The sequence below is a fragment of the Echinops telfairi genome, unplaced genomic scaffold (genome assembly GCF_000313985.2).
Source record: "Echinops telfairi isolate 266 unplaced genomic scaffold, ASM31398v2 ScPeMD7_4;HRSCAF=17, whole genome shotgun sequence".
Lineage (NCBI taxonomy): Eukaryota > Metazoa > Chordata > Mammalia > Afrosoricida > Tenrecidae > Echinops > Echinops telfairi.
Window position 1 is genome coordinate 5,073,694 of NW_022103900.1, and position 17,168 is coordinate 5,090,861.

General features: G+C 40.9%; 1 protein-coding gene across 1 annotated transcript in view; it reads left to right on the forward strand.

Moving 5' to 3' along the window:
• Window positions 1-17,168, forward strand: part of LRP2 (LDL receptor related protein 2) — a 206,496-nt gene that overhangs the window by 23,619 nt on the left and 165,709 nt on the right. The window contains exon 2 of the mRNA XM_013004950.2: window positions 15,480-15,590. Within this exon, the coding sequence (XP_012860404.1) occupies window positions 15,480-15,590 (111 nt within the window). The remainder of the gene's footprint in view (window positions 1-15,479; window positions 15,591-17,168) is intronic.

Genomic DNA, 17,168 nt, shown 5'->3' on the forward strand with positions numbered 1-17,168 from the left:
TTAAGTGTTCACTTGAAGAAGGAATAGGAGATGTAATAGATAGGGTATCAGACATCAGTGGCAGGGATGACCAGCTTTTCTCTGTGTTGTGGGGCTGGAGTCTAGGCTCTCTCCAGGGTTAGAACCTGTGTACTTGGGCAATTAGTCTAGGATTTTCTTTCCATTGGTGTCTTCCTTTTTAGGTGTTATTGAAAAAATTCTTTCCCCATATGGATAAAAATTATTTAATTATTACATATTTAATATCCCGGATACCAGCTCATTCACTAATCCGAAACTAAGGATGAGTACTCCAATTCCCAGCATTGTGGCAGCTACTGAAAGCTACATTTTCGGCCAGGTCTCAACTATCACTGTATTTTCTTGTGATTGGCTTTTTGAAAGTGTAATACAGACAAAACTCCTAGTGACTTAAGTAGCTTGACTTGTGTTCCATGGAATAGAGACTTTAGGGTATGCCCTTTTTTTTTTTGGTATGCACTTTCTAGTAGAGGTTATTCCGGAAATCATGTTTTATAGTTTTCCTACTACTAAAATTCTAAGATTCCACTTAAATGCATGCTTCAAGTGTTCACTTCACAGCATCAATTTTTACTCTCATTACTTATGATACTTCAAATCCAGATTAGCTAAAAGCTTAGGAAACATTGCTTTTTTTCTTCCTGTTTCCATTAGTGCAGAAAATTTATCATTTTATTTAAGTTGCTGTTCATATTGGGAGATTATCAATTCATCATATGGGCAAAAAACCCAAACACTTTTTCATTGCTCCTAGGTATCAGTGTATGACAATATAATATTGTTGATGCTGTGCCAATAATCTATTGATTTATTTTAAGTCCTCACCGTCACACAGTAACACGAAGTGATGACATTTCTAGATAGTGTAAGTGATTTGGAGACCTATCAATGCTATTGTAGCAAAGCAGGGCCAGAGAACTCCTGGTGCAACAGGGCTGTTGCTGGCGAGGTAAGTAGAGCTGAAGTTCTTTGTACTCCAGCTGCTAAAATCCACGTCGAAGAGAGACACAGGAAATACGTGACTCCACACGAAAGCAAATGTAGTAGGTCCATTTCATCTGTTCACAAGTCAGCAAAACCACCTTTACATTTGAATCCGTTACAAGGAAACTGAAATTATGATTGTGGTATGCTAACAACTTGCTTATAGTAAGCATTTTGGTTTGTAGAATCAGATGCGCTCCTGTGGCGTTCTTTTGGGTGTGGGTGTGGTGGTGGGGGTAGGGAGGCGGGTACTTGTAAGAAGGTAACAGTAATACTCTCTCCTCTAGAGTAGTGTTTTGTGTAGCATTGAGATTTTCAGCTTTTACTGAACTAGCAGAGAATGACCTGAACAAATAAACAGGCTCCCAGTGACTTGGGGTGTGACTTCTGTCACATCTGTAACACAGAAGATGCTTGTTAAATTGTCAATTAAGTTGGAAGACCAACCCAAATTTTGATTCTGAGATGCGGACGCCTAACAAGCCAGTAGAACTGCCGATGGGGCTTCCTGGGCTGCAGAGTGCCGTGTGTTTCTCCTGCAGAACTGTCGACCTTTAACCACCATATCACCAAGGATCCTTCAATTGGAAAAGACCATGTCTAAGCAGCACGGTCCATTGTAAAAGCCTAAAAAACTCAGGATCCCAAGACTTTATCATCTTCTGGAAATCATTCTAATGCAACCTGTATTGTTCTTTTTTTTTTTTTTTTTAAATCAAGGGGGTACCAGGAGGTACTGTGCTAGTGCCAGGAAGACTGGGTTACCAACTATTTATTCCTTTCCTTAGCAGCTAATTGTTTATAATAAAATGCTGTGCCTGCCGGAGTCTCAATCAATACCTGTCACTTCCCTTCCACCCTTCTTTTAGTCACTTAATTTGGTCTGCTACTTCTTTTTCATTAGTTGTTCCCATTCAGCCATTTCATTTCTTATAGATCAGGTCATGGCAGGAGAATTTGGATCTTCTGTGTATAAAGTCTTTCTGAGATATATCTTGCCACTAGAAGGGAACTCCTCCCCCACCCCCCAAACAAACACAAACAAAGTTGTGTAAAATAATAGCGAAGTCAAGTTTTTAAAAAAGGGATTGACCTATGATACATTTTATATTTTTAAAAGGATGACTTGAGTTTACTAGTTAATAGCAGCACCTTTTGCCCAAGAAAAGAATTTAAAACTTATTGGCTGAATTCTTTTGGGCATTCTTGCTGCATTGTGTTTCATAATAGCTTAAGAAAATTCTTATGAAAACCATACATGTCCATGATGAAACCATCAAGATTGAGGGGTGTGTGTTTACACACATGCCCTGCAATACTTAGACTATTGATATCCAGTATTTTATAAACAACAGTGTAGAACTCATCACCAACATCATCATTCTTGATCAGAGATGTCATCTGAGTTATTTCTTGATATTGAAACACTGGCTGCTTCAGAATAAATGATAAATACCTGTTTATCTCTATTTACTGAAAACATAGGACAAGAGGTTTTTTAGTTCCTACCAGATAGCTTGTGATTGTAAACTCACTTTGCAGTAGCATACTGGCCCAATCTGGTTGTGAGTTGTAGTTGAATAAGGAATAGTGGCTAGATTCTACCAGTTTGAGAGTAAGGTCTAAGGTGCCAGGGCTCATTCCATTTAGGAGCTGGACACTGATTGTTAACTTTGACACCTGCATTTCCTTCCATTTTTCTCTCTTTTGGCCTGCCTTTCCTCTTTATCCCTCTCCACCTCTGGCTCTCCTCTTGTCATTCCTCTAGTGAGTGTTATCATACACGTTGGAGTAAAAGAGAAGGAATACATGCAGCAAGGTGCTTGTATGCTTCACTCAAGAAGGTCCCGTCAGTAGACATACACACTTTTGACTCAAGAAAATCACTGCAGTCTTCAGTCTCTTTTCTGTTGTCCTCATTTCCAGTCACCACACAATCGTTCATTTTATAGCCTGGCGGTTATCTCGCTGTTCAGATGGTCAAAGTAACTGTGATGCTTCCAGCTTTAGTACAGCTGTGCCCGACACTTGGAGCCCAACTACTAAGAAGCCTCGGTCTGATCAAGGCAGTGTTTGAGAGCTGGTCTACCACGCCGTAATCCTCCAGCAAGAAAACTGCCTGTCTGGAGAGGTGTGTGTTGGTTTGCCCCTATTGTGTGTCTGTTTTCTTTTTCATTGTTTGTTTCCATTCAGCTATTCCCCAATAATTTATATTACAAGTCAAGATGCTCATATAGGGGTCCTTTGTGTGATTAGGATGGAAAAATCAGCTCTTAAATGGGGGTGATTTATCGTTTCTGGACAGGACGTGTTAAACCGTTAAGTGCTGAAAGGCGTTTACTTTTCCCTTTAAGTAGTCTGATTCGCTGTGTCCTTCTTTAACCCAGTAGACAGACTATCTTAAATTTTCTTCTGTTTGGGAGGTGTTCTTTTCAGTGTCTTTTAAATATGGTTCTTTGAGGATTAAAGGGGTAAATAATCAGTCAGTCTCTGGGGGCTCCGGGGAGAGAACAGAGCTCTTTGGGCTTGGATTTCTTTCTTGTTGAGGGGAACCTCAACCTCAGTGACTTCGCTGGTAGAGAAAGCCATGAATTATTCAAGGAAAGTACAGAAAAGACTAAGACGCATCCAATTTCAGTGTTTTGGCACAGGCTGGCAGGAAATTTTCATTGTCGAATATTCTTGCAGAGTTGTTTGGATGTATTAAGCATTTAGATACTTGTCAATTAAATATATATTTCATATATATGTATATATATAGTGGGTAAATGTAGCAGGGTTGAGAAGAGGAAACAAGTTTTTTCTGATTCTAATATAAAAGGGAAAACTAGGTGTTTATAATAGTTTTCCACTGCAACAATCCTTTATGTTAATTCCGTATTGCTTGAGGGTTTTAAAGCTTCAGCCTGTTTTTCTGATGAGACCCTCCTTCACCCCCCTTCAGGACTGGGCATGTCTGTGGCGTCAAACTGGCCGTACTGTGGAGCATTCCACGGTGACCAGGCCTCCCTGGAACTAAGATTCCTTATCACATTTCCAGAGGGGTTCATTTCAAGCTGCTGGTATTGCAGCTACTACAAGACGTTAATGCCCAATCGCAAGTCCTCTTATTGATGACTGGGAAGGAGTGGGGTTGCTGCTTAAGAAATGATCTTTAGAAGGGAAGAATTTATTATAGGGGTTTTCTTAGATGATCTCTGTCATGTGGGCTAAGACTTTTGAGCTCTGAATGGCCAAGCAGCTTACAGGTTCTAAGTGGTTCTCAACTGGGAGGTGGTACTGCCACTCTCAAAGGGTGTTTGCCCATGTGGGGAGGTATTCTTGGTTGTCACAGTCCTGGGGGAAGGGCACTGCTGGCATGTGGCAGGTGGGGGCCTGGGAAGCTATGATCCTGCTTTGCCTAGGACAGTTTTGCAAGATGAATAATTACCCCACCATAAATGTCTGCCGAGCCCTCTTGAAAACCCTGGAGAAGTGTGGCTTTGTTTATACTGCTTTGCCAATGAGATGTGCCTAACAGCCTTGTTGTAGGGGTGGGGGATGCTCACTGAGAAGTAAATGGATGTAAGAGGCTGTGTGGAGGGGGAGGGGAAAGGCAGGTAGCTAATGTGTAAGCCAGTGGTTCTCAACCTTCCTATGCCGAGACCCTTTAATACAGTTCCTCATGTTGTGGTGACCCCCCCCCCAACCATAAAATTATTTTCATTGTTACTTCATCGCTGCAATTTTGCTTCTGTTATGAATCCGGTGACCCCTGTGAAAGGGTTGTTTGACCCCCAAAGGGGTCGCGACCCACAGGTTGAAAATGGAGGTGAGTAGGCTAGGAGGTGACATAGCTTATTCATTTCATAGAATCAGGAGGCTACAACAGAAACAATACTAGTGCCCAGGCCTGTGCCATCCTCACAATTGTTTCATTGTTGCAACCATGGTGACCACCCATCTCATTGAGGGTCCTCTTCTTTTTGTGCTGACCCTCTACAAGCATGTAACCCTTTTCTAGGGACTGGTCCCTCCAGACAACATGCATGTAAGACGAGTTTTGCTATCCTTAATTCTCAGGAGCGGTGTGGCTATAGTTCTAAGACAGGTTGGCTTGTTCTTCTGGCAGTCTGTGTGTGTCCAGTGTCCAACATCTCAGTGAATCCAGAGCTATCGATCCTTTCTTATTGTCAGCTTCTGTGTCCCTGTGAGGCAGCTGAGAACACCATGGCTTGGGTCAGGCATCCCTCAGTCCTCCAAGTGACATTTTTGTTAGGTAACACTTTGGCCGCAGATTTGCCCAATAAAAGAGTCATAAAAAACAAAACAAAACCAGTTTTACTGGCATATACTTCACCCCATACAATTCAGTCATTCAATCACGGTAGGAAGAATTATACAATCAACATCATCAGTTGGTCTTTGGATGGCTGTCTCCATGTGTGTCAATTGTGGATCCAAATAAAATGAAATCCTTGACAACTTCAATATTTTTTTTTCTGTTTATCATAATGTTACCTATTGATACACTCATGAGAATCTCTGCTTTCTTTATGTTGAGGTATAATCCAGACAGGAGGCTATGGAATCTTTGATTCTCACCAGAAGCGCTTCAAGTTCTTTTAGCAAGCAAGATTGTATTATCTGCATAACTCAGGCTGTAATTAAACCATCCTGCCATCCTGATGCCGCTTTCTGTACATAATCCAGCTTCCCTGATTATTTGCTTATACAGATTGAATAAGTATGGTGAAAGAATACAACCCCGAGGAAAAAAAAAAAAAAAGAATACAACCCCGATGCACACCTTTCCTAATTTGAAAGCACATCTATTTGAACAATTGCTTCTTGGTCCATGTACAGGACCCGCACGAGCACAATGAAATATTCTGGAATTCCAATTTTCCTCAGTGTTGTTGTCCATAGTGTCTTATGCTCCACACAGTTGCTTGCCTTTGCATCCGCAATGAAACGTAAGTAAACAGCTTTCCTGGTATCTCTTTTCAGTCAAGATCCATCTGACTTTAGTAATGGTATCTTTTGTCCCCTCTGGGCGACATAGACCAGGGATGTGATTAGCCTTGCTATCATGCAGAATGCATGGGAAAGTGGATTATGGCAGATGCAGTTAGGTTAAAATTTAACATCTTATCGTTTAATCTCCCTTTTGACCCATTTAAAATTTGTTCTAGTCTTTAATATGTTCTTTTCAATTGAGATTTGTTCTCTGTTAGTATTTTTTGTTTAAAAAAATTTTTTTTGGTATCAAATCCAGGAAGGTCAATCTATAAAGACATAACTAGATTAAAGATTCCTTGGGGATATGGCAGGAGAGGTTGGGTGGAAATGGGGAACTATTCATGATGAGTATAAGAATGAAGGAAATGTTCTAAAATTGATTGTGGTGATGATTGTAAAACTCTTCTTAATGTGATTGGACTACTGAATTGTATAGATTGTGAATTATATGCCAATGAGACTGTTAAAAATGATATCAGCTACTGTTCGTTCCACGTCCTCGTCTGTATCTGACTTGAATTTCTGGCAGTTCCCTGATGATGTGCTACCCCGATTTTCGTTGGATTATTTTCAGCAACATTTTATTTGCATGTGATATGATAATGTTATTCAGTACTTTCCTCATTCTGTTGGCCTCGTTTCTTTAGGGCAGTCACAGATACGAATCTCTTCCAGTCAGCTGTCTTCCAGATTTCTTGGCTTAGATGAGTGAGTGCTCCCAGCATTGCATCTGCTTCAAGAATCTCAGTTGGTGTTCAGTCAACTCCTGGAGCCTTGTTTTTTAAGCAAATGCATTCAGTGCAGCCTAGATTTCTTTCTTGAATATTACTGGTTCTTGATCACATGCTGCCTCCTGAAATGGTTGATTGCTGACCACTCCTTTCTGGAACAGTGAGCTGGTATATTATTTCCATCGTCTTTTGATGCTTGAAGCATTTTGTGCATCATTTGATTTTAGTGGTTTTGGGCCATTGGAAAGGAGCTTCATCTTACCTCTCACTGTCATTGGGCCACATCCGGCTCAGAGTGACTTCATAGGACAGAGTTGAACTGCCCCTGTGGGTTTCTGAGACAATAGCTTGTGGTTTCAAATGGCTGACCTTGTGGTTAACAGTCCAATGCGTAACCACTGCACCACCAAGGTGCCTTTCAACGTGGCTACTATACTATATTATGGACTGTCTGATTCCTGTTGGCTTTGTGCTCAGATGAGGGGTTTGGGAAGAGGGACCAGGATTTCTTTGGCAGCATGGAGCACTGTGGGGAAGCTGGTGACAATTTGCAATGTAGGAGGAGGTGCTCCGGATCAGGCCTGGGACTCCAGGATGAGATCTGCCTCTGCTTAGGGACCTCTTGGTGAACCCCCACCAACCCTGCTCACCCAGTTTGTGCTCTGCTCAGGTTCTTGGGAATGGAGTAGAGCAATCCTAGCTCACTCAGTGTTCACATACACACGGTAACCTTTGGTTTTAACACAAGCATTGGCACTCATTTGATCATGCCACTATTGCGTGGCATTCAAGACTCTACTCTCTAAGAGGTTCCTGCCCCAGGGACCATGGAGGCCTGCTAGCTAGGCTGCTCTACTCCTTCACTTTTCTGGACTTCTCTCAAGTTATTTCTACGCTACACAAAATCCGCTCATCGCAAAGGTCCTGTCCAGCGTCATTCTCCTTCTCTGAACCCTGTAGCCCATGGTGTTGCTTTTCCACCACCCCTGAGACCAGTTGATTTTTAACTGTTTCTGCTTACTCCAAGTATTAGGAACCAAATAGCTTACTCCATACAGCATAGCTTTAAAGTCAGGCTGGTTAGGTGTGAATCCTGGTTCTACCACGTACAGTGAGGTTTGATCAGGCCTCAGTTTCTCCCTCTATGAAAATGAGCTATTAACACTGTCTCATTGGTTACTATGAGGATCATTGAAAGACTACATTCATTTTGTGTGAAGTGAGGTAATGAAAAGAGGAATTCCACAGGTCAGGCAGGGTCAGACTTTTTATTCACCTCTGTGACTAGGACTCGATAGTTCCTTAAACAAACTTACCTGCCATTTCTACAGTTTCTAAAAGGATTCAATGGGTGTATATGAAGCTTTACATATTGCCTAGCACCTAGTAGGCACTTATTAAAGAACAATTATCATTGCGTGGCTATTTAATTTGTAATATACAGCTAACTTCTACAAATGTAATATGTGAATTCTGTGAAAAATTAAGGGCCATAGGTTAGTTCTGTTATTTTGGTGTCTTCCCAAACAATATGTGGGGCATACTGTGAATTGTGTGTGTGACTTTGGTGCATCGGTCATTCATTGTGTTCTTTCAGTTCAGCGGTTTGCCAACCTGGTCGAAGTCCTTGCCCTCTTGAAACATTCTCCTGCAGTTGCTTTGGTAGAGTTCTGAGACGATCATTTGGGAGAAGCAGTTGACTCACTGGTTTGTAAAGTGGGCTGAAAAATAACCAAAATAATCCCAGCCACCTGTTTGAAGACCAGGAAGCTAAGACATGGCCCACGAAGAAGGTGATAGGTTGGGTTGCTGTGCCTATCTTGGGCAATGCTTTAGTTTCCTGGTCTTCAAAGTAGACTGCCAAATTTCAGGAACTCACTGCCACGGACTTGATTCTGACTCATAGGGACTCGTACAGGAGCAAGTGGAACTGCCCCTTTGAGGTCCGAGACTAACTCAGTACCTGAGTAGAAAGCCTCATCTTTCTCTTGAGGAGCAGCTACTGGTTTCCATCTGCTGACCTTGCAGTGAGCGGCCCAATGTGTAACCCACCACACCACTAGCGGTTCCTGAGTTGAATCCTTCCTTCCATCAGTTGACATTAGACAGGGCAGGGTCCCCCAGACAACTTGTTTGTCATGGCTAGAGGATAATGTTTCAGAAACAAGCAAATGACTCTAAATCTTTCAAAGGTTACCGGCCTTGTTGTTGAGGATCAGGGGTAGAAATGGTAGTAAACCGACACCCAACTTAGAAATGGCATAACTATGTTTATTAATAATACAAAGGGAACAACAACGTGGGGGAGAAAGTGAAGTAAAAAGTTATGGAAGAACAAAGGAATGGCCATTTAGAGTGACTTGGTTCTATGAGTTAAGAGAAGGTAGGGTTGTTATCGCGTGATTTAGTTGCACCCATGTTTTAAAGAGCACATTCGAGCAAGAATTCGCCATATAAATGACCTTACTCTGTTAACTTTGGACAGTGTCTCCATTGACTGTGACTTGCCCTTCTCTGCTAGGAAGAGAATTCAGGGGCCAGAAAAGAAACTCGTTTAAGCAACAGCCGCTTTTTCACGACTTGTTAATTTTAAAATTTTTCTTAAAAATTCTAATCAGTCTTTTGATTTCAAATTCTAGATTTTATTTTCTTTCTTTAGGTTTAAAGTTTGGCCTGATTGATAACACTGATTTATAACGGCCCCATCTATTGAACTTCACAAAGAGCAATTGTCTTCATGTAATGATGACTCCTTGATTATCCCTTGGGTGTCCAGGGCTGTGCTAGAGGCTGACAGATACAGAAGTGGGTCCTCGGCCCAGAGTTGTTCCCTACCCTGGAAAACAAAGGTCACTCCCCCCCCCCCACTATCTGGTACTCTAATATCTTATCTTAACACATCCTTAGTTCAACACTTCAACTGGGGAGTTTGGGATGTGGCTATTTATGGAGAAAGGATTACTGTTGTTTTCTTCCAGCCGTGGGGATCTTTAACGATGGAAAACAAGTTTATCCCCAGGACTAGCATAAATTCTCCTGAAGAGGTAAAAACTCTTCTCGGATTTCCCTGCCGTGCGTTGGATTGCTGCAAACTTTCAAGTCTAAGAACATTGATGTGCAAAGTCAGAATGTGAGCAGCACGAATTCCACACCAAACTGATTTGATAGCAATTTTGGGGAGGGGGAAAATAAATTATTCACATTTATTGTTAAGTTTGGTGGAAAGTGATTTATTTTTTGATCTTAGGAAACACATTTTAGTTGTCAGTGTAGCGTGGGTTTAGAAGCAGACTTCCAGGTTCAAACTCTTTCTTTGCACATATTTGCTCTGTGAGTTTGAGTGAGTTGCTCAACTACTCTGGGCCTCAACAGAACAGTGTGTGCCACTTACGCAACACCAGAGCGCCCTAAGCACCATACAGACGCACTTAAATCTTCGCACCGTCTCTCCTGGTTCTGAGAAAGGCAGTGGCGAGTGCTGAGGGAGGCAGTGTATCCTCCTGGTTCCTTCTTAATGAAAGGCTGCCTCTTCATGAGGGTTTCCTCTTTAGGTTTTATTTGAGGGAAAATATTCTAAAGTTATGACAGTACTTGTTCAGAAACTATCTTTTGGTTAAAGTGGTATTGACTGAGTCTGGGTGTTTAAAGACAATTTACTGAAAATAAAGTATTAAAAATGTTACCCTATTTAGAAAGAATATTCCTTAAATGTAGTGGTTGGCTCAAATGTATTCAATCGTCTCCCTGCCACTTTTCCCCCTCTTCACATTACTGAACAATAAAGAGCAGATAAAGTCTAGTTATGTTTGGAGAGGTGGTGAGTATGCTACTTAATTAACATAAGACATAAAGTGCATGTAGATCACATGAATGAAGGCACCTGCAGGCCTTTCCACCAGCTGTTTGGTTTTAAACTCAAGGAATGAATGACAGGCTTCGGACAGCAGAGGAGCACGGTGGCTGATTGCTAAGAGGCCACCCAACAATGATAGTACATCCGTTTGTTTTTTCTGGAGAGAGATTTCCAAACATTCATCATTCTGGACTTATAACAGGCATGGAAGTTACTATTGAAAAGGCACATTTGACAAATGAATTATGGTAGATCTGTAGGGGAAATAAAGGAATAAATGGGTTTAATATATTAATTTTGATAACAGTGATCTGGGAGATCAATTGCAAAAAATTTAATTATTATTAATTAAAATTAATTATTAAGAGTTATTTACTTGCAAAATTGTGTGTGTGAGAGAGAACTTCAATAGTTGACTACAAAGTGTCTTTTAAAAAAAATGATTTTTGGGTGTTTTGTTTTATCTGTCCCTCCCTCCCCGTTGAGAAGTTTGACTCCGATTTTAGCAGAAAATAAATGCACCACCTTAAAATTTAACTTGTCATAAACTTGCAGAAGAAATATCATTCATTATATTAAAGACAGACACTATATTCTGAGAATTTTCTTCTGCACACTCGAAAATTAGGCTTTTCTTTTTCCCAGAACAATATGAAACTATTTGTGAATTGTTATAATTTTCCAATCAGAATTCATCAGATACCAAGGGAGACATATGTGCTTAATTTACAAATGTATTACACTGGATTACTCACAAAAGACTTAATTGATAAACATGATTTAGTATACGTTGTAGTCATAGCTAAACCGCCAAAGCCCCTAATCTCCTGTGGAAATATTGCTGTGGAGAACAAAATCCAATGAGAAGTTCTGGGATTCCTGAGTGAATTTGTACATTCCTTAGGGGCATTTTTGCAAGGGAGGTTGTTGTGTTTTAAAGGTAGTTGATAAGAGACCTGCACCACCAACCCCAGACCCGCACCACCAACCACCATCATGCATTAGTCTATGGAAGGTATTTGGGTGTACGGACTCCTGTACCACTCGGTACCACCATTTAGCCAAGGGAAGTTTCTGACCATTTGCAGCATACATTATAAATCAGGATGTCACTACCAGACAATCAGATTTGAGCATTCCATGAACAAAGTAGCCTATATCCCCTATGAATAGATCACTTAACTATGTTTATCTTATGCTGTTGATATGCTTGCATTTAACCCAGTCGGAATCGTACATTGTTTATTTATCTTAGGAGTGGGCAACTGATCTGTATGTTTACCTTCTTTTGAGTTAATTAGCCCTCAATTGAAATGAGTAATTTAGCTTAAATGGTTGCTTAAATACATGGGGGAAATGTAGTTATTCTTCCAACATGGAAAATTAACCCCTCTTCGGCTCTGGGTTTGTGAAACAATAATTTTGAGTTTCCTCCAAGTTGGGCTGCTGTTGGCTGCTCTCCTTTTTAAAAACAAAACAAAACAAAACAAAATTCTTTTTTTTGGCACATGGTTCCTGGAAGTCGCTGGCCAGGTACGAAGGGAAGCTCAGAGAACTTCCAACCACCAAATTAGTCTTTGAGGGATACTCTGTGGAATTACTGAATATATTTGTTGACTGAAATGAACTTGTTTTAAATTATATTCCAGTATCCCCAGGAAGACTTGGGCATGTGGCATCTTCTGGTGCCAAGTTTGTGCATTCTGGCTGATAGCAGGATTTCTTCTTCTTTTTCTGTTGTTTGTAGAGATGAACCTACACACCTGGCATCATATCAGTTCTTATATATTTTAAAGCCATATTGGTCTGTCTAGGAATGAAGGACTGATAGCTTGATATACACGACTTAATAATAAAAGCCACATAAAATATAGGGCAGAGAAGTAGGGAAAGAAAAAAACCACATTGTCATGAGTAAAGTTACTCATGATGTCATTTAGGGACAATCCCTGGTAATCAGTGTTTGTTTTTCCCCTTCATATGGGGCCTTATTATAGGTAAAATCTTGTATATTTACTTTAATTGTAAATGTTTCTCTAGAATAGTTAGGTCTAAGTCACCATGTTTCCCCAGTTCATAACATAACAAAATGAGATTACTTTCCTATGATTGTGTAATTAAAACCTAATACCGATGAGTCAATTCCACAAGGTTTCTGAGGAGCAGCTAGCCTCATCTTTCTCCCAATGATCGGCTGGTGGGCTTGAACCACCAACCATGCAACTAGCAGTTCAACACTTAGCCAGCGGCTCCACTAGGTCTCCTCTCACGAAGGGGTTTGCAATTTCCATTTTTATAATGAATATTGTAATGAAAAACATATTAAGACCCTACATAAATCATTGTCATCTTAGAAAAAGTAACTAGAAATAAAAATGCTGAGCTGACTTACCTGTATCTGGGATCCTGCCTAGTCGCTGATCCCCCATCATCTGCAGAAAGCTACTTCTCTTCTCACAAGCCACTAGGGCGCAACGGGTTCAAGAGCTGCCCCTCAAATCGTGAGCCTTCTTCTCCACGGACATTTCTCTCCTTCACACAGAGACTTGACTAAATTATTGAATACCTAAAGCACTGGTAGCACAGTGGTGTTTGGTGCTCGGTTGCTAACTGAAAGGTTGGTAGTTTGAACCTGCCCAGTGCTTCCTTGGGAGAAAGGACTGGCAATCTGCTTCTGTAAAGCTTACAGCTAAGAAAAACCTTCTGGGGTGCCGTTCTATTCTGCTACATGGGCGTCAGTATGAGGGGAACTCGAAAGGACAGCAGCTCTAACAACACAGTACCATCAGCAGGTTCCATAGCGCCAAATTCCCTTCCTAGAGTCTCAGACCCTTACGTCACTGTCTGCTGTTATTAACTATGAGTAATAATGAACTCATTGCTGACCCCAAACAACATTTGCCATTCACAAAATTGTCATGCTACTTTGCTAAGTAGTTACCATTCCTTTATGATTAGTTGGATGGTTTTGTGTGTTTCCCCCCAAAATGGCCCTTCTTCTCCAGTGACATATATATGTGTGTGTGGCATAAAGCTTTAACTGCCTTCCCATTGCTGGTTGTATTACAGCATGTGGCAGTGGGTTCTTTCACTGTAGAAATGGGCACTGCATACCTCCAGTGTGGGTGCGTGATGGGGCCAGAGACTGTACCGATGGCTCGATGAAGCTGACTGCCGTTAAGTGCGGAGGGACCCAGCTAACCACTCTCTGTTTTGCGTATAGCTAAGAACTTCACAGTCATTCTATCTGTGGCAGAGAAAGAGCTGCGTCTTCCTTTACTAGTGGGGCCAGGACTGAGCCCAAGTCTTTTGGTCACTCACCCCTTTCACAACCTTTATTCCTTAACCGTGACCTGGTTATGGAAACACATTTAGAAAATGTTATCCAAAGCCTATAAACAAATATTTCTGTTGATTTACTAAAAAAATTCTGTACATCAAGAGGAACACACACACACAAAGGATATCGGAACTATTGTGATTTCTAACTAAAGAAGAAATCTATTTTTATCTAAAAGATGCAGGATAATTTGTATGTATTATCATTAAAGGATCATAGGAGTGGTGCATGTGGGTTTCAGTTTTCAAATATTGAGTGAAAAAGCACAGTACTAGAGTGACTCAACATTTACCTAATTATAAAATGATCTTCACATTTGCATTTGCATTTAGTTCTCTGAACAATACTCTGAGTTGGGTTTCAGAAACACTTGGAGAAGCTAGGCCATTTGCCAAAGACCTCAGAGTTGGTGAGCAGACATGAGCAAGACCCAACCCCAAAGTCTCCCCAATTTGGCCGAGTTGCTGCTGCAGTTTCCTGCATTTTGATAGGTGAAGGGTCAAGGACTAGCATCCAAAAATCAGGATGAAAAATGGATTCATTTTTGAATTGCTGGCCATTCTATGGCACAACACAACAGTCAAAATTTGGTATGTGGCATGGAATAATAGTCCAGCCCCAAATGGGAGGAATGAAAACGGGGGGATAAATCTTAACAGATTTGATTTGGTGTTTGAGGTGAGGCCTAAGCTTCTTATTTCTCAGCTCCCACGTGATGCTATTGGACCACTTTTTGTTGATTCATGACCATGTGCTACCTCTTTGCCTGCCTGGGGTGTACCGAACTCATCATTTTAAGTCACACATTTGGAGCAAAACCACAAAAACAATGTATGCTTGGATAAGGGAATAAATGGATGCTTTCACCAACAGCTCTACAGGGAGGACTGTTGCATTTCAGTGTTGCACAACAGTAACAAAGATCGCACGGAGAGCAGCTGACATCAACAAGGCGCATGCATTGTTAAGCTTGGTGACATTCAAAGGGAAAATACGATCGGTATATCCACATTTTAGGTTGCGTCATAGGAAATGGATCTTTTCCAAATCTGATGGGTTTTCCGATTCATCATTCTTAATTCTTCACTCTTAACTATGATAAAAATTTTCAAATATGGTTGATTTATCCTTAAAAGTTCTAATTTAATTTTTTGGTTATAAATTTGTATTTTAGCTGTTTTTTAAAAATATGGTACTTTAGATCTTCTGGTTTGTTGTGAAACCACTGCCAAGATTTTTTGACTGAACTCTGATTAAAGTCCACAGGCGTTAGTGGGAGGTCTGTTTACTGTTTGCCTTAAAGTATATTGGGCAAGAGTTCATTATCTATGTTTGAAAATAAACACTGATTGTTGATAGCTTTAGAGTGGTCTGGATGTTTGCCACAATGAATCCTTGTCTTTATTTCTTCTCTTCTTTTCTTGCATATGTTTGAAATAAACTTGTCTGTCTCTAAAGACTCCACGTCCACTTCAGTTTTAGTTTTCCTCCTTTTTAACCGACCAAACAATTATTTAAAATCCTCTTCTGTATTATTATTATTTTTCAGCTTGCCTGTCAAGCCAGTTCCAGTGTGAGAGTACAGGGAGATGCATCCCTCAGGACTGGGTGTGTGACCAGGAAGTGGACTGTGAAGATGGCTCAGATGAACGTCACTGTTGTAAGCATTTCTAGAAGAATCTTGTTTTGTCTCAATGGACACATGAAATCTAATGGGTCACCATTAGAAAACACAGTGCAATGATTGTTGATAAGTGCTGAGCTGCTCCTTAAAAGACAAGGGAATCTATGCAAGCAGTCTCATTGAGGGCTGGAGGACATAGAACATGAGAATGTGCCCTCATTCATATAGCCTGGCTGTTCCCAAACAGGATAGGTGCACAGTATTTTAATTGGGATTATGTTGCACACAAGGAAGAAATAGAACAGTACAGGCAGAGTTCTTCATGGGCTTGGAGGCAGTTGGATGAGATCTGCTGCTCGTTTGGTACGCCTCGCATTCAAATCTCCCCCAAAGTGTAAACCCCTCTGAGAGAGCAGGTAGGTCTGTTAAAGGCATAGTTTATGGCGACTTCAGTGGCTGCGGCTGCAGCTACCACCAAATGAGCTGCAACAAGGAAGATTGTCAACAGCAACAAGACGAACTTTGGCAACTGCTGTGTGCCTGGACAAAGATGCAGTTACCTGGAAGAAATCCTTAGACTTGAATATCTTTAAGATCAAACCATAAAAGAGTTGTTTTCATGGAGTTGACAGTAATTTTGGTTGCGGGTAATCTTGGGGAAATGTAAAGTGATAGCCCGTGAGAAAGATGTCTATAACGTGTGTCGTTCCTTCCACTGCTGTCTCTATTGAGGCTATCAGTATAATTGAAAACGATTTTTTATGCGCATGTGGGTGTTTTTAATGACAATGAACCAAGACCAGCTAAAAAAATGCTTAAACAAGAAGGAAATTATTATCATGCAATAAGAGAGTAAAGGTGGAGTTCCCCCAGGACTGATTAGTTCCTGGCTCATCACAGGAACACCGTCCAATTTCTGTCCATTTTTCTGCTCTACCCATTTTAGCCGGTTGGCTTTTCATGGTTACATGAAAGCTGTAGATGCCCCAGATTTTACACCTGCATCACGACCTTTCTGTATCTAGAGGCGAGAATGTCAGCGTTCTTTTTCCATGGTTCCTTATCTGACCATATCCAACTTTTAGAAAGTCTAAGTTGGACTGAGTTAGATGTTGAGAGGGAGCCATCAGGCTGGAAGTGGCCTCCACAGGCTGCTTCACTCGTAATTCTTACGTGACATTGCTCTTTGAATGTCCCACGCACATTCTGTGTCATGAAATCTCACACATCTTGGACACTTGGAATCATTCTGTGTCAGTTTTGAAATGTCAGCCGAGACCCTGCTGAGCATTTTTGGGTAGTCATTCACCCTCAAAGATCAAAGAAGAAAATATGTTTTTGAATGATAGTTCATATGGGAATGTGTTAAGTCTTTAAATACGTAGTGTTGGGAGACCCCATGGTCTTCAACAGGTTCTGAATATGGTTATAGAAGACTGGAATTTAGCCCCGGCCTTTCAAGTCCAGTAGGGAGTGTGAACTTTTTCAGTTGGACCATTCGATTCCAAGGATCTTTTGAAGAAAATAGTAGAAATTCTTAAAAATACCCACGAGTTTGGCTTTAATTTAAATATAGACTGAAGGCTATAATTAAACATCCTGGTAGGGTCCATC